At 35.5% G+C, this 25,513-nt stretch overlaps 1 protein-coding gene across 3 annotated transcripts in view; it reads right to left on the reverse strand.

Moving 5' to 3' along the window:
• Positions 1 to 25,513, reverse strand: part of LOC123547549 (protein mono-ADP-ribosyltransferase PARP14-like) — a 163,860-nt gene that overhangs the window by 108,233 nt on the left and 30,114 nt on the right. For all 3 annotated transcript variants that reach the window (XR_008372493.1, XM_053551801.1, XM_053551800.1), the window contains 5 exons: positions 18,970 to 19,218; positions 17,365 to 17,598; positions 12,409 to 14,130; positions 9,632 to 9,800; positions 1,457 to 1,692 (listed from right to left, as the gene is read on the reverse strand). Coding sequence is in view for 2 of the 3 variants with exons in the window: in XM_053551801.1 (XP_053407776.1) it covers positions 1,457 to 1,692; positions 9,632 to 9,800; positions 12,409 to 14,130; positions 17,365 to 17,598; positions 18,970 to 19,218 (2,610 nt within the window). In the remaining variant the exon portion in view is untranslated. The remainder of the gene's footprint in view (positions 1 to 1,456; positions 1,693 to 9,631; positions 9,801 to 12,408; positions 14,131 to 17,364; positions 17,599 to 18,969; positions 19,219 to 25,513) is intronic.

Genomic DNA, 25,513 nt, shown 5'->3' on the forward strand with positions numbered 1-25,513 from the left:
TTAATGTTTTAACTTTGCATCGAGAGATCTGAATTTGCTTTTTACTGAAATAATATTGCGCTCCTAAAGTCGTGCAATATTTCCGCTGTAGAACTCGCACATATTTCATATTTCTTCACACAACGATCAAATCGCGCAATATTTCCCCTGCAGAACTTGTGCATATATCATGTTTCGGAACTACACTGGAGAGGACCAAGTGGACATCAACCACTCGACGACGAAGGCTGTAATATTTCGGATAAACACCGTCTAAAATTAGAATAGGTATTTGCGGACCCATACGTGCAGCCGCAAAAGAAAATGATCGGTTTTCAACATAGTATAACAAATTTACAAATATGACATGATTACATTGCTTTCTCTTTGTCTCTGTTATTGATTCTTGTAACATAACCGAAATCAAGAATAAAAGTATACACAAAATCAAATCAAACTAGAGCTGTTTTTGAGAAAAGCGCATGTCTCCCACAACTGCTTAATCATCTAAATAGTAACAAGAGCTGTCTCCATAGGATGACACATGCCCCCGATTGCACTTTCAATGAATAGTTATGGCCGATGTTAGAGTTTAGGAACTTTGACCTACGGACCTGGGTCTTGCGCGCGACACATCGTCTTACTGTGGTACACATTCATGCCCAATAATTTTAAAATCCATGCATGAATGACAAAGATATGGACCGGACACGCCCATCAATGCACTATCATGAAATATGACTTTTAACGTCTCTTGACCTTTGAGCTACGGACCTGGCTCTTGCGCGCGACACGTCGTCTTACTGTGGTACACATTCATGCCAAGTTATTTGAAAATCCATCCATGGATGACAAAGATATGGACCGGACACGAATGCACTATCATGAAAAATGACCGGACACGCCCATCAATGCACTATCCTTTAATGTCTAAGTGTGTCCTTGACCTTTGAGCTACGGACCCGGGTCTTGCGTGCGACACGTCGTCTTACTGTGGTACACATTCATGCCAAGTTATTTGAAAATCCATCCATCGATGACAAAGATATGGACCGGACACGAAAATTGCGGACAGACTGACAGACTGACAGACCGACAGACTGACAGACCGACAGACCGACAGACGGACAGACGGTTCAAAAACTATATGCCTCCCTTCGGGGGCATAAAAATGTACACTTTCGGAGTAAGTTTTAGGATGAATGGTTCAGCATTTTTATGAGTCTATGTGATTAGGATGAATGGTTCGTTAATTACGGTCAAGGGCCATAATTCCGAAGAGCCTGAGCCGATTTGGCTAGTTATCGAACTTGGCCGAGGACTTATTGGCAAACACATTTTGTTCAATTTTGGTGAAGATCGGATGAGAAATGTTCGACTTAGAGTGCGGACAAGCTTTGTGACAGACAGACACACAAACAGGGGTAAATCAATATGTCTCCCACACCACTGTGTGGCGGGAGACATAACTACTTACAATAGTCCGATCTGGATTGCGGGGATAGGTCTACATATGGTTCATTATCTTTCTCTTCAGACTCATCTTCAATATGTATGTTGTCAAATTCCGTTTTTAAGGCGTCTGTGAAGCTATCGACTGTGTTACATTTTACATCACACAGATATATATCTGATATACGGCTCTCTTGGACTTCATGAAAGAAGTTTTTCATAGCTTTTACTATTGTTTTGGTACCCTGTTTAACTGGGTATCTGGAAATACATAATAGTGTTTCTATGTACTTTAAGTAAAATAACACAAACTTTCACTATGGACGTGAACTTTAATCTAAATCGAACATGTTATTATATATAACTAGTAATTTTGACTTTATGGGTCTATGCAAGTATGATACAAACAATATGTGTTGTAAACCATTTAATTACTTCCCCTCATAGATCCGCAATATAAACATATTCGAGACAGGATATGGATAGCTGAAGAAATATAGTTCGAAGAAGGCAATTAATTCAGGCTAATTAGTGGCCGGTGCTTGAAAATGTAGGATATGTATGTTACATACTGCAAATACACTTTTTACCAATTTGCTCAAGCTGTATAAAGATTTTTGTTTACACCCTTATTGGATCGGTCGCAATATAAGCACAGAATGTGACGGCAAAATTACCTACCCGTTTAAATATTAACATGCCTGATAAATGTATCCATAAAAACTCTCAATAAAGTCTTACTACATGGTCAAGGGCCACATTTTAGGTCTAGTAAATGTAACAGACCTAGATGTACACATTGTTCAACAATTTGTGAAAGAGACAGTTTTAGTGGTCACAACATTGTACTACTTACAAATTGAAACATAATATAGACTGTACTAATAGCAATGTCACATATTCAATAACATGTAGAAAATGTGATGTACAGTATATTGGTGAAACTAGCCACCAAGCTTCTCGCCGTATGAATAGCCATAGGTTTGACATCAACATTTATAAACAAATGAACAAAAACGAATAAGTTAATGTGTTCACCATTTCTTTGCGTTTTGTATCCATCTGTCGTATTTTTGAATAGAGACTTTGTTTTATGTAAATGAGTATTACGTTGTGTAGTCTCAATGTCAGAGGGATAGGAAACAAGTCGAAACGTAAAGAGTTATTCCATTGGCTAAAACAGCAAATGTGTGATATGTATCTTTTGCAAGAAACTCACTTAAATAACGATAAAAGTAGTACTTGGCAATCAGACTGGGGAAAGGGGTCATATTTTAGTGGGGAAAAAAGTAACAGTGCAGGTACATGCATTTTGTTAAACAATTATTTTGCATTTGAAAACATTAGATTTACAGAAATAATCAGGGGTCATTTAATAGCGATTGAACTAGACATTGAAGAGAAATCTTTTCTGATAGTAAACATATATGGACCGAATAATGATGACATTTCAATTTTTAGTAAATTAGAAGAATTTCTTACAGAGCATGAAGGCAAAAATGTTATATTGGGAGGCGATGTAAATACAGTTTTAGATCCAGAATTAGATAAAAAGAACGGAAATTCAAATACTCAAAAAATGCAGAAAATTATTAAAAGATGTAATGGAAAAATTTGGTATTTGCGACATCTGGAGAATAAAAAATCCTAAAAAATCACAATATACTTGGCACTCTAGCGATAAACCGCCTATTTTTTGTAGATTAGACTATTTTCTGATATCTCAAAATCTTGTCAATAATACAAACTCATGCGAAATAGATGTCGGATATAAGTCAGATCATTCAAGAGTAGGTTTAACACTGAATATAAATCAAAGGCCTGAAGGGCCTGAGTCGGCTAATGATTGATGTACTGACAGTATAGTCTACCAGTTTCAGTTTGTTTTTAGTTTTTTTCTTAAAATTTCATAACACAGCTCGATATTTACCCAAAATATTATATCCGGATACGATTACACTTTTCTCCAGTTTCAACATTAAATTTTACAAATTGTGATGATACGAAGACATTTAGCAGCAATTGGCAGTATCCGACATTGAAGTTTACGGTTAAATTACCTCTTATTTAAATCTTTTCATAAAAAAGTTGTTTCGTTTCGTGAAAGCAGCCAAACATAGACGATCTACTTTCGATTTCAAAAACTACAAGAAAATACAATTTAATGTTTCGCCGATTTGTTTATTTCTCGAAAAATAAGAATTAAAATCATTTTTAATATCAGTAGTAACTAAACAAACCAGTAAGAGCTTCTTCTTCCGATAATTTATCCGTTTACTGACTGCAAAATTCAACCCACGCAAAGTTTATAGAAATCATACGATGCGTGTTTACGTTCAATGTGGGAGAATTAAGGCTGATCGGCTATGTTACCTAACGCATCCAGACGATTCAGATTTTGTTTTTAAAAAAGCATTGTGTGCGTTTCTGTAATTTTATATACGTTTTTATACGCTTAGAAATTATTAGACATGCGTATTTGCATTATTTCTATACGTAATTTACGCTAATACGCATCTTATCTGGAGCCCTGTGGAACTATTTTTTTGTCTTTCGCTGGATGTTACCCAAGCTTTGTAAGCCTGCGCAATTCTTAAAATGCACATTTATGCTTAATGAGTTACATTCGAGTATTGCACAATTACAAGTCATAAATATGACAGATTACATCGTATATTGGTCATAGCAAAGGGAATTGACACAACTTAACTTCATTCATGCAGTGAACTGTTTGAAGTTTGAGAAATCTAATGGAACTACATCCCTTCACGTGTTATTCGGTCCATTTAGAGAATCGCTGAACAGCAAGGACTCGTCAAAAGGCTTTCAGCCTTTAGCCGACTCAAAAATCAGCCGAAAGGAAAAGGATATTTTAAACTGAATAACAGTCTCTTATTAAAAGATGACTTTCAAAAAGAAATAAAGGACATAATCAAGGAAACAGCTAGATTAAACGAACAGGCAAATCCAAATACTCTTTGGGAAGTTATCAAGGGAAACGTTAGGAATGTAACTATAAAATACGCTACAAAAGTAAAAAAGGAAGAGGAAAAAAGGAAAAAGAATTACAGTTGAAAATAAAAGACATAGAAAAACAAATTTCACATGACAAAAACAATATTGGAAAACTAACAGAGGAATATGATAAGTATACAACAGAATTAAATGAATTAAATGAGAAAAAGATACAAGGAATAATTATGAGGTCAAAAGCTCAGCAAGTTGAATATAATGACAAAAATAGTAAGTTCTTCTCAAACATAGAAAAACAAAACTATGAGAAAAAATCTATGAAACAGATACATGTAAATGGAACTATTATAACTGATCAAAAACAAATTTTGAAAGACCAAAAACGTTTTTATCAAAATCTATACAAAAAAGAAGAGCAAAAAACATCACAATTCAATTTTATGGATCCACAAATAAACACTCTAAGTGAAATAGAAAATAAAACAATAAGTGAAGAATTAACAGAACATGAATTCAGTATTGCCTTGAAAAGCATGAAAAACAATAAAAGTCCAGGATCTGATGGGTTAACAACAGAGTTTTACAAAATATTTTGGAATGATTTAAAACAACACTATATAAAATCCGTTAAGTTCTCCTTTGAAACTAACTCTTTAACAGAGCTGCAAACACAAAGTATAATAACGCTTTTACCGAAACCAAATAAGGATACAACATATATTGAAAACTGGCGACCCATTAGCCTGTTGAATACGGATTATAAAATAATGGCTAAAGTAATAGCTAATAGAATTAAGAATGTTTTACCATCGATTATAAACAATTGTCAATCAGGCTTTATGAAAGGGCGACACATAGGAGACAACATTCGTGTTATTTTTGAAGTTCTTGAACAAATGGAAAATTCAGAACAGGAAGCAGTTTTTATTTTTCTCTGATTTCGAGAAGGCCTTTGACAGCCTTAATCATAATTTTATGTTTCAAACAATTGAATTCTTCAATTTTGGTAATTACATAACAAAATGGATAAAACTGTTTTACAAAGAAGCAAAAAGTTGCACTATAAATAACGGTCATATGTCAGAATTTTTTGAAGTCGAAAGAGGTGTACGACAAGGATGTCCCCTTTCCCCTTACTTGTTTATTATTTGTATAGAGTTATTATCAAATTGTATTCTAAAAACAATGATGTAAAAGGCATACATATCAATGATATTGAATTTAAAAATGTATTATTTGCTGACGATGCCGCTTTTATAACTGATGGATCAAGAAAGTCTTTTGAAACGTTAATAAGTTTATTAGACAATTTTAGAAATATTTCCGGTCTAAAACTAAATGAAAAAAAGTGTCAAGTATTAAAAGCTGGTTCAATACGTAATACAAGTTTTAGATACTGTACAAATAAAAAATTTAGATGGACATCAGATTCTGCGCAATCTCTTGGAATTACCTTTTACACAGATATACAAAAGTCACAATCTAAAAATTTAGAAACAAAAATTGAATCCTTTAAGAATTGCCTCAAACAGTGGCAGCATAGGAAACTGACGCTTCTGGGAAAAGTCACAGTTATAAAAAGATTTGCTCTACCAAAATTGATTTACTATTTATCTGTTTTACAAAGCCCACCAAAACAAACAATAAACCAATTAGAAAAAAACATGTTTGAATTCATATGGGATAAGAAACCGGATAAAATTAAAAGGGAAACAATAAAGAAAAACTATTTAAATGGAGGTATAAAAATGATAGATCTTTCCAAGTTTAATAGAGCATTAAAGGCCTGTTGGGTTAAAAAGTTACTGGATAATAATAACAAATCAATAATAACATATGAGATAGTGGCTTTTTTAATTACGGAACCAGTTCTGCAAAGTCAAGCTAAAATGGTATCATTTTAACAGCAAAATATTTTATTTATAAAAATAAAATAAATAAAACTATGCCAATTTTAGAACATTTCTTAAATTACTTGAAGACAAGATTGGAAACGGAAAAGTTAATCGCGCTACAACATGACAAAATAAATGAATATTACCATAAATGGAATGGATTCCCTCTTAAATAACTACATAATATAAAAAAAACATACTTTTAGATTGGAATATGGCAGTTGGATACAAAACGTAGATATACAACACTATATCTGCTGATATCACATATGTATATAAGGATATGTGTGAGTGTGTGTATGATTGCGTGGGAGGATGTTTTGTATAAGAATGTGTATGTTAGAGGGTGGGTGTGAGATTGATGTGAGATTTCAAGAGATTTCCTGCTGTACATTAAACAAATGATAGTATATGAGCATCATGTTATAAAAAAAAATAGAAGCAGTCATATATTCGATATATAAAACTAGTTGGTAAAATTGCATATGTATTATGTAACGTTATTATTATTGTCTGTATGATGTACATGAAGGGAAAACAATAAATAATAATAAAAAAATACATTTATGTTGATCCAGATTTTTCAACTAATGTAGCTATTCATTTCAATAGTGCTGGCCATAGTTTTTTCTGATTTTAGTTTTATGCCTATTGATTGTGTTAATAATAAAATGAACAGGCTGCTGAAGGAAACGTTTTGGATGCTCAAATTAGGTACTGTGTATCGACAGGGCCTCAATTCAAAGACTATGTATAACATGCAGTAACTCATTTGACATTGTATTATTTACTCCAAATAATTATTTGAGCTGTTTAATGCATATGTTACTAGCATTTCAGTTATTACTGGTACTTTTATATTGTTTGCTTTTAATGGCAGTCCTTATCGGTAGTATTTTTTAATGAATCTTATTGATCCTGACTTGCTGTTGTAGACATACTTTTGTGCACACTATTTAATTATTGATTTGTTTTTAAGTTTTCTAGTTGTTTTTTTTTTTTGGTAAAAATACATAAAATTATATATGGTACTTATTTACATTAATATTGTTCTTAAAACAATATGTTCTGTTGCTATTTTCTGGACTATTTATATAATTCAAATAGTGCGCAAAACGTAACGTCTTACTTTGGCGTTATGATGTCATGTTAACTAATGTCATGATGTCATACGTATATTTGTATACATTGATACATTGTATGTTAGCATGAAGAAGTATCTTAATACGAAACGCGTTGCAAACTTGAGTTGTCGTCTTTCTTTAACAATACATGTAAATAACAATTCACTGGAGCTGATATTTAACTAAATTATATGAAATTAATAACTCATCGCCACAAAAAAACACAAACAAGTATTATTAAAGAACAACGCAATTAATTTAAACGAAACACAATTACAATACTTTTTCATTCGATCGCTTTGATTGGCAAAAATATTGAACCTGGCAGGTTAAACCTTTTAGTGTGTTTTTTTCAGCCGTGTCACAAGGAATAAAATAGAGATTTAATATTTTACAGTACAAACTAATTATGTTTCGGTAACGTACTAAAAATAAGTAAGTCTTGAATACTGTCACCTAAAAGATATAGGACAATTAAGTGTTGTCTGGTTAAACTGTATAAAACGATAGGTGGTATAAAAACCAATTAACCCTTATCATGAATGCGCCGCAGATTGGCCATAAATTGACCTCCTGGTCACAGAATAGGGATGTCCTCATTATATGCCTGGTTGAAAGCGAACCGTCCATGGACCGAAACAGAAAACGTTAGCATATCAATTGAGTTAACATTTTCCTCCTTCTTTATATTTTGTTTTTTGGCTTATCCTTTTTACTAAACTACATTCGGGGATGCAAAATAACCGTAAACGATAAAATGACTCGGACCAACCAAATATTCTATGAGACTTCTTAATATGAAATGATTACACAGGCATTTGTGTCAGTGTATCTATTGATATATTTTTGTAGCTCTCTGTTATGGTGCACTATCCAACATGTATGGTGTAGAATACCGCATTACAGTAATGATTTGTCATACCCAAATCTATGTCTGTCAGTCTCTCAGTCACTAGTAAGTTATCAATTTATATAGGGAGTGATGTAATACAAGAGGGCCATGATGGCCCTATATCGCTCACCTGAGTTAAGTTGCTTGCTTGAACAAATATCTTTGCAAATTTATGAAGATTTCTCTATGTACAATCAAGTAACCCCTGGGGCTGGGTCAATTTGACCCTGGGGGTCAAGATTTGAATTTTTTTTGTAGAGGTCCACTAGGCAATGCTACACGTCAAATATCTAAGCTCTAGGCTTTCTGGTTTATTTTTAGAAAATTTTGAAGATTTTTCTATGTACAATCAAGTAACCCCATGGGGCGGGGTCAATTTGACCCCGGGGGTCATGATTTGACAAATTTTGTAGAAGTCTACTAGGCAATGCTACAAGTCAAATATCTAAGATCTAGGCCTTCTGGTTTATTTTTAGAATTTTTTTTAAGATTTTCCTATGTAAAATCAAGTGACCCCTAGGGCGGGGTCAATTTTGACCCCCGGGTTATGATTTGAACAACTTTAGTAGAGGTCTACTAGGCAATGCTACATGTCAAATACCTAAGCTCTAGGGCTTCTGGTTTTTGAGAAGAAGATTTTTTAATATTTTCCTATATAAAATCAAGTGACCCCTGGGGTCATGATTTGAACAAATTTTGTAGAGGTCCACTACGCAATGCTACATGTGAAATATCTAAGCTCTAGGCCTTCTAGTTTATTTTGAAGATTTTCCTATGTAAAATCAAGTGACCCCTGGAGCGGGGTCAATTTTGACCCCGGGGTCATGATTTGAAAAATTTTAGTAGAGGTCCACTAGGCAATGCTACATGTCAAATATCTTAAAAGAGGGCTTCTGGTTGTTGAGAAGAAGATTTTTTAAGATTTTCTTATGTAAAATCAAGTGACCCCTGGGGCGGGGTCAATTTTTACCCCGGGGTCATGATTTGAACAAATATTGTAGAGGTCCACTAGGCAATGCTTCACACCAAATATCTAAGCTCTAGGTCTTCTGGTTTTTAAGAAGAAGATTTTTAAATTTTTTCCTTTCGGTTGCCATGGCAACCAGAGTTCTACATGGAATTCAATTCTAACAATTTTGAAAGGGAGCCACCCAAGGATAATTCCTGCGAAGTTTGGTGTAATTCTGCCCAGTGGTTTTCAAGAAGAAGATTTTTTTTACAAATTGTTGACGGACGACGCACGACGGACATCAAGCGGTCACAATAGCTCACCTTGTCACTTCGTGACAGGTGAGCTAAAAAATGTTATTATTTACCCAAATGCACCGCAACTGATTGCAGGTATTGCCATTGATGTCGCACCCTTTTCAGAGGCTTGCTGCATGCATTTAAAAACCGTCTCTTCCAACATGTCTTCCTCGTTGTTTTCTCCACCTCTCCAAACCGGTCCAATAACATGAACAATATAATCGGCTTTCGGTTTTCCTGAAGAAAAATATAGCTATCTATTACTGAACGTGATTAGTATTCCAAGAATAGCCCTTTGTTCAACACAATAGGTTAAAGTCATAGGGATCTGAACTCAGGTTTGACTGACCCTGAAAATAAAAATCAACGCATATCTAAACTTCGTTGTGATTACTTGATTGAAGTTTCCGTGGAATCTATTGACAACAGGTAGGTTGCAGCCTTCTAAAAATTAAACACAGTCGTTGGCAATAATATGCCAAAAGAAAGTTGAACTATGTAATTGCGCACAAACCAGTGGACACTATGTTCTCAAGTCACAAGACACTTTATTTAAAAGTTGCCCTCGCAAGGTAATTATAAGAATCTCCAAATACACATTTAATTTAATTATTTGAAACTAATTAAACTACAGAAAAAGTTCATGCAGCAAGTTTGTTTAATAATGCAATATACATAATTTGTCCTAGTCCAAAAACACTTAATCTGAAATGTCTCAGCAAACACGCATATATTAACATATATCAACTTTTGATCGAATCAATTTAAATCTCTTGAAGTAGATTCCAATACAAACTCCAAACTCCTGTATGTCAACTATGACAGTGTACACATTTTGTCTAAGGTTCATAAACTATGCAAAAATGCCATGCATAATTGAATTCCATGGTAACCAGGTGAATAAAGTTCAATAGAATCACTTTAAAAGTGTGAAATTAGTTCGCACCATAAATATTTGCAACGGACTGACTAAATAGCCGACCATAAGCTGACTCCTATTTCGCTCTGTTTGCAAAAAATATATTTTGACAAAAGTTTGACTCAACAATTATAACAACAGACCTATCGACCGTCCGGCATAAGTATAACACATACCAAATGCCAATTTCTTTGGTGTTATCTTGACATGTATTTTCTTTTCCCTTGACAATTATAAAATTAACAAATCTAAAAAATGATAAAAACACTTATTGCAACCAAGCGAAACAATAGCAGTCTCGGTTTGGTTGAATCTGCGCTTGAGAAAAATGCAACCGGCTTTACTATACAGAAAAAAAATGAATGGTCCCCTAAGATCACGAAGGACCATAAAATTTAATGAGGACAATATTGCGTTCAAAAATTAATGTATTTAAAAGACCCAACTTTTGTCCGTTGTCCAGTAGTAAAACATTTGTCCGTCTTTCTGTTCATCTGTCTGTCCATGTACGGGCAATTTGTCCAGGTGATTGCTTGTAAAACTTGGCAAAAGTACCCATCACAATATTACGTGTGAATACTCTGTCATCAATTATTCAAAATTGATGTCAGGACATGTTAAAAGGGAAATAAAATATTGCAATTTCCTGGTCATAACTTTGTTATACCCTTAATACAATTATAAAAAGATATTTAGATTTTTTATATATAAAACGTCCTTTTTATGCAGTGCATACAATTTATCATCCCACCTTAAAGGAAAATATCAGGCGAAGACTTAGTGTCCAAGTGTCTAAATATAGTACATTTTTTTTCTGACTTCTTATCCGTGTCACTGGCACAAGACCAGAAAGAAAATGTCATTGTATATTTATACCATACACCTAGGTACACTGTAAGAACCATGATACCCAAAGGGGAAATACAAGGTCATTTCAATCATGCATTTCTCACATGTCAACGCACAGTTCGGTTAATGGTTAACAATGCATATTTAACAATAAGTAATTTATTTCAATCGTGCACCTGTCACATATCTCAAAGATTCTTATCACAAAGGCACTTTAATTTATGTTTTCGTCAACGTTACAGAGAAAAATATCGGGATACCTTTCCACGGTCAGGTGCACATGTTCTAATTTTCTCAATTATATGCATTATTCACAATTATAAAATAAAACTTGAAATGCTGAATGAAAGTCGTTTTAGAAATAATCCTGACTCAATCTGACTTAAGTACTTGATCTTCTAAACGAAGATCTGAGAACGACCCATTCACACACGTCTTCTGTATATTTAGGATTTCCAGTATTGCTATTTTTATTTTAACCAATCAGACGACTTGTTCGAATGTCAAAGAGTAAGAAAAATGTGCAGTCAGTCCAGGGCTCGAACCCGGGACCCCTAGCTTACAACGCAAATAGCCTACCGACTGAGCTAACCGGCTATCTGACACATTACGACATAAGTATTGTAAATATCATAAGTCAAGGCTACAGGTAGATTTGCAAAATGTTCTAAGTTAAGCTCTGATTGGCTAGCGAAAGGGTCGTCAGAACGAGGCTATGAATAGGTCGTTCTCAGATCCTATGCGTAGCGTAATAGGAGATGTACTTTAGTCAGATTGAATCCTGACTGTGAAATAATACAGTGGTACTCATTTGTTTTGGTTTACTTAATATAAAATGCATTCCACGAGCAGCATACAAGACAAGTAAAGTTATTTTAAGTCTGCAATATTATCGCTTGGACACGGAGGTCCCATATACTCTACAAAAAGGGTTTGCTTGAAGTAATTATATAATTTAAAACAGTTAGTAATGCAATAATTTTACATATGCAGTGTATGCCATATTTATACGAAATTCAGTGCAGGAAAAATTAATTCTTCTTTTAATCCAAAGCGTTAGATAGGTGAAATGCTTACCTTTTAAAACCAATGCTTTCCCTATTCCCTCACTGAGATTTATTGTTTCATCGGCAGCACTTACGAGGACTTGTACAGGCATCTCAGCTATGTCACCTACTGCGGTGTACACTTTCCTGTTGGCATACGCTTTACAGCTAGCTTTCACCTTAATTTTGTTTCTTTTTTCATTGATTGTAGATAAAATATTGCACTTTTGCTCTTTGTCCCATTCATCTTTCAATGATATTACATGAGGAATGGATCTTTCTGTAGCACTTAAATCGTCCATAACGCTATGCGTTTTCATTTGTTGAACTAAATCTGGTTTTGCTACTGTACGATCTTTTAGCTTGACTTTATCAAATAGTTTGTTTAGTAATTCTTTCGATTTCATAATTCCGTCTTCAGTGCCACATATCCTACATCCATTATATTCTGAGGAAATAATGCTTACATGGTAACTCTGTAACTCTTTACAAATTTGACTGATTTCATTTTTGTGATGCTTTTCTATCAATTTGTGCAGATGTTTGTTACAAGGTATGTTTTCCTCTAATACTGTGTTGGAACCAAGAAAAATCTTCACGCTATCTAAAAGTTCGTTTGCGATGTCATCTGTAGAACAAATCTCAACTTTAGTCATGAAATCATCAACAGCAATGTGTGCCTTTCCAGCATACTGAGAGTGCCATTCTTCTACCTTATACAGCCAGGCCTCTGAATTCATAACAGACGCAGATGATTTTGTCAATCCTACACATTGTTCCATTACTGATGCACGGATTATGCTTACACACTGATCAATTGTTTGTTCTGATGTACTGATAATTACCAGTGTTTGCCCCTGTATTTCCCAAACTCCAGTAACCTGTTGCATTTTAAATTTATTCACAATATATTGTTTTGTCTGCTTAACTTTAAGAAGTCCTGCTGAAAGTGTGGATATGTTTTCAAGAGACCTTTGCACATATTTGCTTTTCATTTCATACAATTTTAATTTTGCATCGCGTACATTTCCTCGAGACCCTTCAAACAATATTTCATTTTTCTCTTGATTGATTTTTACTTTCACTTCTGGAATCAGTTCCTCAACCGTAGTCGGAAATTTGCTGACAAGAAGCAATCTTGTCTCTAAAGATTTTAAACTGTTGAAAGTTTCCTTAACTATTTGAGCTTCTTCTGCAATTTTCAATAATATTTCGTAAATGCTCCTTGCAACATTTTCAACAGGATGTTTGTTTCCAACAACTGTTACAATGGCGTCATTCTTTTCTAAAAACACTGCAACATTATCACGAACATTTCTTGTAATGGGCTCTAACCGTTCCACAGCCTTGTCCCAATTTTCTTGCAAAACACTTATCTGATGGACAACGATTGTGTTTAAGAAATGGTCAAAACATTTCTCTGCCTCCATTTTCCATGTTTTAACCAGCGTAAAACAGTTCTCTACATCTTCTGATATAGCACATTTCAAAGTTACGTCCGCACCATCTGTAGGCAATACAACACGCGCATGGCAGCTCTGCATATGTTTCTCTAGAGCTTCTTGATAACATTTAGAAGCTTTTAAAAATTTCTGTTTCTGAGGACAAATATCTTTCATCTTCACAGGACCAGGTAGATTTAGTTTCCTTTCACAGATATCTCCTTCAGGGCGTCCTAGACATTCCTGGTATCGTTTCACTCCTAATTGTTGTTTACTCAAAACATGTTTTCTACCGAGGACTTTGTCAATTACTTGAAAAAAGAAAGTTGATACTCTGCTGATATAATATAGTCTAACTTTATTTTCAGTTTCATAACTAATATCAAGAATTGGAGTATTGATGGAGTTACTGTGTGAAACGGCATGAATAGCATGCCCAAAGTGCATAATCTTAAATTTGCTTTTTGTTCAGATATCCCAGGTCAACAACAAGAGCACCGCCTTGCGGGTGCACATGCTCATCTAATTGTTTTGTTTCTGTATATTGTCCTACCATGATCTTCTAAGTCCAAAAAGGACCATAATTGTTTTAAAAAGCAATGCAGAGTTATGGTACTTGTTGTATAGAGTCTGCTTAAAATGGCAAATAACTGCTCCAAGTTTTAAAGCAATAGCTTTGACCGTTAAGGAGAAAAGTTGACCTAAACATAAAACTGAAACAAGAAATCTGATATTTCTACGTCCAAAAGGGACCATAATTCTTGCAAAAGGCATTATGGAGTTATGTTTCTGGCTGTACAGATTCAGATTCCGCTTTTGATGGTAAATAAGTGTTGCAAGTTTTAAAGCAATAGCTTTGATAGTTTAGGAGAAAAGCTGACTGACTTAAACACAAAACTTAACCAAGAAATCTGACTTTCTAAGTCCGAAAGGGGCCATAATTTCAAATAGCGGGATGGAGGTATGTTTCTTGCTGTACTGAATCAACTACTGGTGGTGAACAAGAGTTACAAGTTTCCAAGCAATAGCTTTGATAGTTTATGAGAAAAGTTGACCAGAACATAAAACTTAACCAGGCAACGACAACGCCAACGCCGATCAAGTGATGAAAATTACTCATCATTTTTGTTTCAAAAAATCAGATGAGCTAAAAACAGTTACCCTAAAGCGACTGACCTGGTTCTTGCAAAAAGTCCTCTGTTACAGTTCAATCTTGCTAAAATTACGCTTTCTAATTATGTTTAAATTAAACATACAACATGCAGCTAAACAGAATATACGACTAATGTGATAATTGCCAACACATCAATAAAATGATAGATAACAAGTGAATGAAGTATTGCCATGCAATACAAAGTCCCTTACTAGAAGGCTTCTTATTTTCTTTACTGCAGTATAACAAAATGATATGATATATGTCAATGATATATAAACACTATTGTACTATAAATATAAAATGCTATAACACAACGTTTGGATTAAAATTCGCATAATCAACAATTGTTGATTGTTATAACATCTTTTAGAATAAAAATGTATTTAATCTCAATTTTTATAAGATTTCATTTAAAAATTGTTTGGAAACTATGGGAAGATTTAAGAAACCATCATATTTAAGGGAAGTTATTCTGAGGAAAATACACCAGCAGAATGTTAACTGGGTTCATATGACACATGAGCTTAAATCAAAATATTTTACACAATGGACAGGAAAAGCTCAATGTTGATTTATGACCTTCGATTTTGACCTTGAAATTTGAGCTAGGGGTTTGGGGACTATTCAAATTTGTGTCACAGAAGCAGTAATAGTACCCTTTATGTGAAAATATCTATTATTATAATAGAGTTTCAATCTAATATCTGCATTAGTTTTGGAAATAGTAACTTGCATGCAGAAATTTAAAGGCACTGACCTCCAGATTTGGCTAAAAAAAATCCTTCTTTCAAATTGAAGTATGGTCACATTATGAACATTAAAATACGAGATTTTTTGTTTCTAAAATATTTTAAAAATTCCAAATGAAGAAAAAAAGATAACCACGTCGGGAATCGAACCCCGGACCGCCGCGGCAATAAACACATTTTCCCGTCGTCGTTACCAGTATCGATATAGCGGAATTGGTGAATTATGACTTCAAAATATAGATATTTATAATCGAGACTTCAATTTGGTCCCCAGATAATGTAAAGGATTTGCCCTAAACGAGAAAACAATGGGCAAAACCCTATTGATCTTTGACCTCCGACTGTGACCTTGACGTGTAGGGATTTGTATAAAGCGCATTGTCTGGTTATGGGAAACACTTGTGCCAAGTAATTTTAAAATCCCTTTATGGGTGACAGAGTAATTGACAATACAGGGAAAAAACTTCCTGAGCTCTGACCTCCTAGTGTCACCTTGATCTTTAAAATAGGTGGGTATTGTGCATGACATGTTGTCTTATAATGGGGTACATTTAAAATTTGTGCCAAGCAATATTAAAATCACTTTATGGAGTGTTGAATAACAGACCAGACAGGAAAAAAGTCATGTTAACCTTTGACCTCCAAGTGTGATTTTGACCTTTGAGCTAAGAGTCAATGTTATGCGCATGACACGTCGTCTCACGGAAATAATTGTGCCAACTGAAATTTAAATTCTGTTTGCATGACAAAGTTATGCACTGGATAGAGAAAACCCTACTGACCTTTGATATCTAAATGTGACCTTAACTTTTGAGCTACCCGGTTCTGAGTGTTGCACATGGCACATTTTCTGATTATGGAGAACATTTATGCCAACCCTTTATATATTGTTGAATTCAAGACCTGAAAGGAAAAAAGCCATGTTGATCATTAACCTCAAAGTGTGACCTTGACCTTTGAGCTAAGGGTCACGATGTTGCATATGACATGTCGTCTCATGCAAGGGAGTATTTGTGCAAACTAATATTTAAATCCCTTTAACATGACAAAGCTATGTACCGAAATGGAAAAACGCCCTATTGACATGTGATCCCCAAATGAGACCTCGATCGTTAAGCTAGGTTTCTGGTTGTTGTGCATTACACGTCGTCTGATTATGTGGAACATTTATGCAAAGTACTTTTGTAATTCTTTGATGGATGACAGAGCTGTGGCCCGGACACGAAACAGACCCTGTTTATGCAATGTAAACATTGGACTGCCAAATGTGTCCTTGACGTTTAAGCTTGGGGTCTGTAAATGACACTTCGCCTTATTATGGGGAATATTTGTGCCAAAATATATAAATATCCCTTCACATGCCGTTCAGTTAAATAGCCATGTTGACTTTTGACCCCAACGTGTGGCCTTGAACTTTAAGCTCCTTGTTTGGTACATGACACTTCGTCTTGTTATGGAGCATTTATGCCAAATAATGATAAAATCTCCTGATGAATGACAGAGATATGGACCATACACGAAATTGCAGACAGACAGACAAAATGACAGACGGATTGACAGACGGAAAAGCGCAACCCTACAGTCCCCGAAACTGGTTTTCAACCAGTAGGGGACTAATAAACCTTGGAAATAAAACTTACTTGAATAGTCAGCAAAGTAGACAAGACAAGTGTCATCATCATTCATCACCACTTTCTCAACCTGTCCCCCACCACTTTTTCGAGTGTTTTCAAAGTAGAACTCAATAGTTTCTTTAGTAACACCAGATGGCAGGTTAGCCACTATTATACAGCTAGATATTGGAACCTGATAAACCTTCAGTGAGGCTCCTTCCAATTTAGTTTTTCCGAATATCTTCTCGAGTTCCTGGAAATCTGTATTAAGACAACAGCTGAATGACAAGTGCGCTCAACTATATGAATCATTTACACATAACAGTAGCTTATATACAATACGACCCGTCCTCTGTTTGAAATGTCTTTAAACAAATCAAAATAGTTTAAAGGCATTTCTGCATGAATGACCTAGATTGAAAGGAACCTGAAAAGGCTCTCCCCAGGAAAAGTCTTGTGAAGTTTGATCAAAGTTGGCATTTGTAGTTTAGAAAATTCTCTTTAAAGAAATTGTGGAAGACAACTGTCGGATGACGGTTATCAAACTATCATTAAAGCTTAACATTTCAACTCTGTACTTAAATGAGCTAAAAGCGAAGTATTTTTTCACGGCGTAAATTTATAAAATTATTCAAAATGTATTGCATAAATCACTTGTACAACTGCATGCTCAGCTACCCTTATTAGATATTTGCGCGCACATAAGACGATCAACATTTTTCTGGGACCAACTCAACATAATTAAATTATTCCATGTGCAGCCATAATGATGATAAGGTCTAGCTTACTATGCTATCACTTTGTGGTGGGAATATAGATTTGACTTTGTCTGTCCGTCCGTCCGCCTGACCGTCAGAGAAAAAGTGTGTTATACATTTCGCCAAACCTTGACCCACCGTTGTTTCTGTAATGGTATTCAACATAAAAAGTGATGCATCTAAGAAAAAGTAGTCCATGTTAGTGTGACCACCCTGTGTCCTACATCGACGTATTCACGTTCGCTTTTACCAGTCTAGAGTTGTAACCTTTAGTGTTAACAGTGCAATTGTGAATGACAGACGAAGACGACGAAGACGGACGATCTATTGCTACCATAATAGCTTACTTCCATACTTCCAGCACTTTGTGCTGAGATGTGCTAAAAATCGGGGGTTTACTTCATGATAGTCGTTCAATACTTATAGCAATTTACGTCAAAAAACATTTTTGGACGGTAAGTCGGACGGGCGAAGTCAAATCTAACCACTACCGCATTGTGGTGGCAAAATATGACAGGTCTTATGACCGTTATACGCATTGTGTCCTATCGCACATGATATAATAAAATTATTTTGAAATGCCGCCCCCAACCCCTTTGAAAATTCAATCGTTTTAGGTGTTATACTCCGCTTCGTCTTAATTTGCATATGTCTGTTACAATTTCCATTCCCCTAAATGCTTTATTGTAAACATTTGCATTATGACTATATGCATGAAGAGGGCTGTAATCTTTGAAGCATAAGGAGTTTAAGACTCCCCCCCCCCCCCCTTTTTTATTTTTTTTTGAACTATCAAATTCAAATTCACAGGTACCACAAGGATATATTCGTTGTTAATTCTTGAAAAAATACTTTATTTAAACGGGGAGAATACCTGGGTTGTCACTAAAGGTAATGATGACAACATCTTCTTGTTCTGCATGCCAGAACATAGAATCTGGTTCATATCCTGTCTTTGCCTGTATGAAGTTGTACAAACAATCATATGTTGTGTCTGATTTTAATCCTTTGATAAGAATCTTGTTCTCATAAGTCGGTGGCGGTGTTGGAGGCACATACAGTGAAACACTCAGCTCTTTGCCGTCCACTTTGTGATGGCCTCTTTCCATCACTTTAATTGCGTCTGTAAATTCATCATTACACACATTAAGCGTCAACAAAATGTAAGACGAAATATGTCTACAATATGATTATTAAATTATAGAATCAAAGCAATTTAAAGGTGGACCATAATGCTAACTTTCGACAATCATGAGCTTTTTAGCAGTTAATAAATTATGTTTCCACTACGTTAGTCTGTTTATCAAATGGACATCTTTTCACTGAAATTGCAACCTTCAACACCCCCTCCCCCCAAATAAATGGATGTCAACAGACCAAATATGTCTTCTATCCTTAATGTTCAAGTCCTTTAAAAACAGAAGCATTCATAGGTTATAACTGTCTGTAGCCCCCTTTTTAGAGGTCAAAGGTTAAAACAGGGTCCGTTTCGTGTCCGGTCCATAACTCTGCCATCCATGAAGGGATTTTGTAATAACTTGACATGTTTACCATAATTACATCTAGTCTCTAAAATTGCAACCTTCAACACCCTTACCCACCCATCCCAATAAATGGCTGTCAATTGACCAAATATATTTTCTGCCCTTAGTGTTCAAGTGTTCAAGACCTTTATAGACAGAAACATTCATAATTTATTAACTGTGATGCTAACTGTAGGCTAGAAAAAAGTATTATAGCCTTAAGCAGGAACACTTTTGACCTAATGACCCATGTTCCATTAATCTCTGTTGGTTATATTTCAGCTACCTATTCGAATATTCGATTATAATCATTCGATTATACAATGCATCCATTCTTAAATATTAGATCTACACTTCACATGCAGGAAAGATTTGTTTAAACACTACATATTTATCTTAAGAACAAGCGCGCGTGTGTGCGTGTGTGTGTGTGTGTGTGTGTGTGTGAAGACCTTTTCAATCTAAACTATGCGTTAAAACTCAAAAGATTTTTTCAAGCTAAACTGACGACCCGTGTGGGGAAATCGAACTCTTCTTTAAAGGGTAGCTGACATACTTTGTTTACTTGTTCATTACTGTAATGTTGTAGGAGAAGTAAATGATAAATTGTTTCAATAAAGATATACCCTGTTTGACTTTGAACGTGATACATATATAGAGCACATCCCCTTCCTTTACATTACTTCTAATGTTTTTGATTTCGTCACCTTCAGACCGTTTTAATTTTTTCAAAGTAGAACTCCACAGTTTCTCTATATGCCGATTTATCCACACCTTTTACTTTGATTGTTCTTGGCTTATCTGGTTTGTTTTCCGTAGTTTCTTCTATTTTGTACCCAATGATGCAGGAGAAGTTACCAAAATATACAATTTGACAAATAAATGGTCATAACTCCCATAAAAATCACTGAAGCAAACATTCAGACTTTTCCTTGACCCACACTTTTGTGTGCTATAGCACAGCATATTACCAGATGACCCTAAAAAAATTCTTAACGCGTCATTGATGACGCAAATGAACCGAAAACTAAACTTTCAGCGAATTTTCTTACCCAGTCTAGTTAAGTAAGTACTGGTGTGCCCACCAGTGCGAAGTAGTAACGTGACTGCGACCAATGTTTAATTATCGGGTACACTTCATGGTCTGTATACTATGGTGTACCATTTGTGTCGAAAGTCTGCTTTGCGTGAGCTCACATGTCAAGATATATGTGCACGTTTAAAAACATGCGTGCCTGCGTAGATACATATATATGTCTACTTGTATATTTTTATACGTGCGCGCGTAAATATGTAGATGCACGCTTATATAGTCGCGTGTATATATACGTGCACTTGTAATTATGCATGCACGTATAAATTTACGCGTGCACGTATATATGTGCATGCATCTACATATTTACGCGTGCATGTATTAAATATACAGGTAGACGTAAATATATTTCAATATGTGCACGTATGATTTGAAATCTGATACACATCAAGCTAAATTGAAAAAGTACACCGTTCAACAGACAGGCTCAAAACATCTGTTTTCTGTCAACTGCTGAGTGCATGAAAATGCCCAGTGTGGTATTTTGTAGCCACGTTGTTCATGCTTTAATATGTGCCTGGCATTAACCTTAAAATGTGGTCATTGCCGTGTTCGCTTATAAATACTGTATCGGACCTATCAGGGTCCGTATATTTTAATCTTTCCTCCTTTATATTGAGTTATAAAATAATTAAAAACAATTGACCCCTTAAAATCCAAAATGACCTCAAAGCCAAACATGAAGAGGACATGATGACGCTGTAACACAATTTCAGTGTGGGGACTATAAAACATGCTAATAGTAGGGTATTAAAACTTTACAATGATCCTGTAATGCTGGTGATATGTATAACTAGGCTTGGCACTTATAACTCCTGTAAGGTTTGGTGGAAATTTTGTGATAGACCGACAGACAATACTAAATCAGTATGCATCCCCAATTACGTGCTCATGTGGGAGACATAAAATCAAAACTCAGCTAAACACCATCAAACCAGACCAGAAAATGTAGATGATATGCACAACTAGGGTTAAAAATTATCACTTTTATGAAATTTGGTGTAAATCCATCAAGTGATGTCAGAGGAGTTGCATGGACTATCTTTGTGACAGACAGAGAGACAAACTGACAGACAGACAGACGGACACCAGTAAATCAATATGTCTCTACCAAAACTTATGGGAGACATAGTAAAATAAAAAATGGGAAACCACAGGTCGCCCAACACGACATAAACTAAACTGTTGCAGGTTCGGTTTGATTTAGCCTGTTCGTGGATGGTAGTATACGTGCAAGCTACAGTCCATGCCCTGTAGCCCCGGGTTGAGTAGAACTTATTTACACAAGTTGTAAGTACCAGAATGTAATTAAGAGACATCCACAGATGTATTCATACGGCGGTTCACACGGAACCTTCAATGATGCACAGATGCATTCCATAAAAATCGGTGTATGGTCCTCTGGAATTTAGTGAGGGGATCTGTGGTTATTGAGCCTGCGTATCACAGAAACTGCCAAAAGACAAAATTAAATAGCAGACACCATATATAATGGGTGATTAAACAATACCCAAAGCTTTTAAAGTGGGAGTATTGGAAACACCCAGGCGGAAATGTTCAAGCTGAAAAATTAAACATTACACTAACACAGCACGAATGATCTGAAGAGATCGAAATATAACTTATAGATCTTATAGAAGGTACGACGAGACTTTTTATTGCCGCCACACGGCATAAACAACGCTGCTGTAATGATAAAATAAAAGAATTATGAGAAAATATAGTTGAAATTTTCTTCAAATAAAATTATTTTCAAATCAGGCCAGTAGTTTCATGCCTGAAGGATTACATCAGAGGAGGTTAGGAGCAAAATTTTGACTGATGAAGCCCAAAGGACAGGACCAACAAAGGGAAGAAATTAACCAAAATTAAAAAAAAAAATCTTACAAGGTACAGATATGTCAAAATACACCTAAAAATTGGAGGTACCATCCATGTTGTACCACAGAAAAGTGGTCTCGGTTTTTTCCTACGGCCAATAATAAAAACGTTACTAAATAAGCTATTTATAGTAACATAAAAAGGAAGTAAGAGTTACAGAGCGGAAGGAAAATTGCTAACCAACAGACATACAGACAGACGGACACCGAGGCGATAACATAATATGTCCCTTCGGACGAATAAAAAGGAATCGAGATCTTATGGTGATACAAGTTGTGTGCAAGTTTGGTTAAAATCAATGAAGCTGCTATTGTGCAGACAAGGTCAAAATAGCTAATTTTGGCCCTTTCAGGGGCCATAACTCTGGAACCCATAATGGAATCTGGCCGGTTCAAGAAAGGAACCAAGACCTTATGGTGACATAAGTTTTGTGCATGTTTGATTAAATTCAAATCATAAATGAAGCTACTATTGTGCAGACAAGGTCAAAATAGCTAATTCTGGTCCTATCAGGGGCCATAACTCTGGAACCCATTAAGGAATCTGGCCAGTTGAAGAAAGAAATCAAGATCTTGTGGTGATACAAGTTTTGTGCAAGTTTGGTTAAAATCAAATCATCAATGAAGCTGTTATTGTGCAGACAAGGTCAAAAAAGCTAATTTTGGCCCTTTCAGGGGCCATAACTCTGGAACCCATTATGGGATCTGGTTGGTTCAAGAAAGGAACCAAGACCTTATGGTGACACAAGTTTTGTGCAAGTTTGATTGAATTCAAATCTTAAATGAAGCTGCTACTTTGCAGACAAGGTCAAAATAGCTAATTCTGACCCTTTCAGGGACATTAACTCTGGAACCCATAATGGAATCTGGCCAGTTCAAGAAAGGAACCAACATCTTATGGTGATACAAGTTGTGTGCAAGTTTGGTTAAATTCAATGAAGCTGCTATTGTGCAGACAAGGTCAAAATAGCTAATTCTGGCCTTTTCAGGGGCCATAACTTTGGAACCCGTAATGGAATCTGGCCAGTTCACGAAAGGAACTAAGATCTTATAGTGATACAAGTTGTGTGCAAGTTTGGTAAAAATCAAATCATAAATAAAGCTGCTATTGTGCAGACAAGGTCAAAATAGCTCATTTTGGCTCTTCAGGGGCCATAACTCTGGAACCCATAATGGGATCTGGCCAGTTCAAGAAAAGAACCAAGATCATATAGTGATACAAGTTGTGTGCAAGTTTTGTTAAAATAAAATCATAAATGAAACCACTATCGTGCAGACAAGAAATTGTTGACGCACAAAAATAGCAAATTCTGGCCCTTTAAGGGGCAATAACTCTCGAACTCATTATGGGATCTGGCCAGTTTTTGAAAGGAACTGAGATATCATGCCAATACAAGTTTTGTACAAGTTTGATCAAAATTGCTTGCAAAATGTGGTCTCTATCTTGTTCACAAGAAATTGTGGACGGACGACGGACGGACGACGGACGAAGGGCGATCACAAAAGCTCACCCTGTCACTACGTGACAGGTGAGCTAAAAAGTGGAAAACCATAGGTCGCCCAACACGAAAATGTTGCCGACTCTGTTTAATTGAGCCTGTTCATGGATGATAATGGAAGTGCAAGCTACCGTCTACGCCCTCTAGCCCCGGGTTGAACAGAACTCAACATTTACAAAAGGTTTTAATACCACAATGTTATTAAGAGACATCCGCAGATGGAAGTATTTGCTGTGTCTGCAGACAGTTATACATAGAGGGCTATCCAATATACTGTGTGGGAACTCTCTTTCGTGAACTTGGTCCAAGCATTCCAATTATGCAGTGATGCAAATTGTATGAATTTGGGAGATAAGTACATATCAAAGGCCTGAAGGGCCTGAGAGTCGGCTAATGATTGATATACTAGTAGTATAGTCTACCAGTTTCAGTTTGATTTTAGTTTTTTTCCCAACAGAACAGAGATTTTGTTACAATAGATGAAATGGACATTCAATCAATGCCTAGTAAAACTTTGATTGACATTATACAAGTATTTAAACCCAATATATTTCTCTAAAATTGAAGTGGTTCGCAAAAATAAAAATGTTGAAAGTACAAACTACAATTTGACAGCTGACACTAAGATACTGCCCATGACTATATGTATTTTTCCAGTAAACATTTGCCTCCGGCATTACCAAAACGGGCAATTTCCGGCTGGTATATACTCGCACATGTTAAAATTTGAATATGACAATTTATATATTGAAATTTTATAGCACAGATTGCCACATACTATTTGTAACGGATGGACAAAAGAACTGTTCAGATATTTTACAGATAACGGGCCTGGTGATAACCGTGTCATACATTAGGTATTGTTCAATCATATAAGTGATGTGAATTTAAAGTATACTTACTTTTGCGTTTAAAGATATGTAACTGTTGCTGAGTGTCAATATATAGTGTCACGAATGTTTACACTGACAGGAAAATTGCACATTCGAAACTAAGGGAAGTTACTCGGACTAGCTACCAATTTCGGTAAAGAAAACCGATATTAATAAATGCAGTTCTTTCTTAGTTAAAGCCATCATATATTCTATTTCAGACCTGTTAACCCCTTTAAAACCATGTTAGTAGTCCCAAAGTCCATGCATTTTCAATTATTCATTTTGATTCATGTAGACAGACAGGCCCAGACTGGGCTGAAAAATATATGAGCCATTTTTACGTGGTCGGTAGTAGGGTGGGTGTGGGGAGGGGTGTTCCTTTGAATTGCAGTCAGATTTTGAAATGGGCATTGTGGCAGGTGGTAAAAGGGCAAATGTATCAAACTGTAAAGTGGCAATATGGGGGGAGGGTGTGGGAGGATATCTCCTCCCGCAAGTAGGGTTTTGGGTATAACCAAAAGAAAATTTTGAAAATGTACAGCCTTGAT

This window comes from Mercenaria mercenaria, chromosome 9 (assembly GCF_021730395.1).
Source record: "Mercenaria mercenaria strain notata chromosome 9, MADL_Memer_1, whole genome shotgun sequence".
Taxonomy (NCBI): Eukaryota; Metazoa; Mollusca; class Bivalvia; order Venerida; family Veneridae; genus Mercenaria; species Mercenaria mercenaria.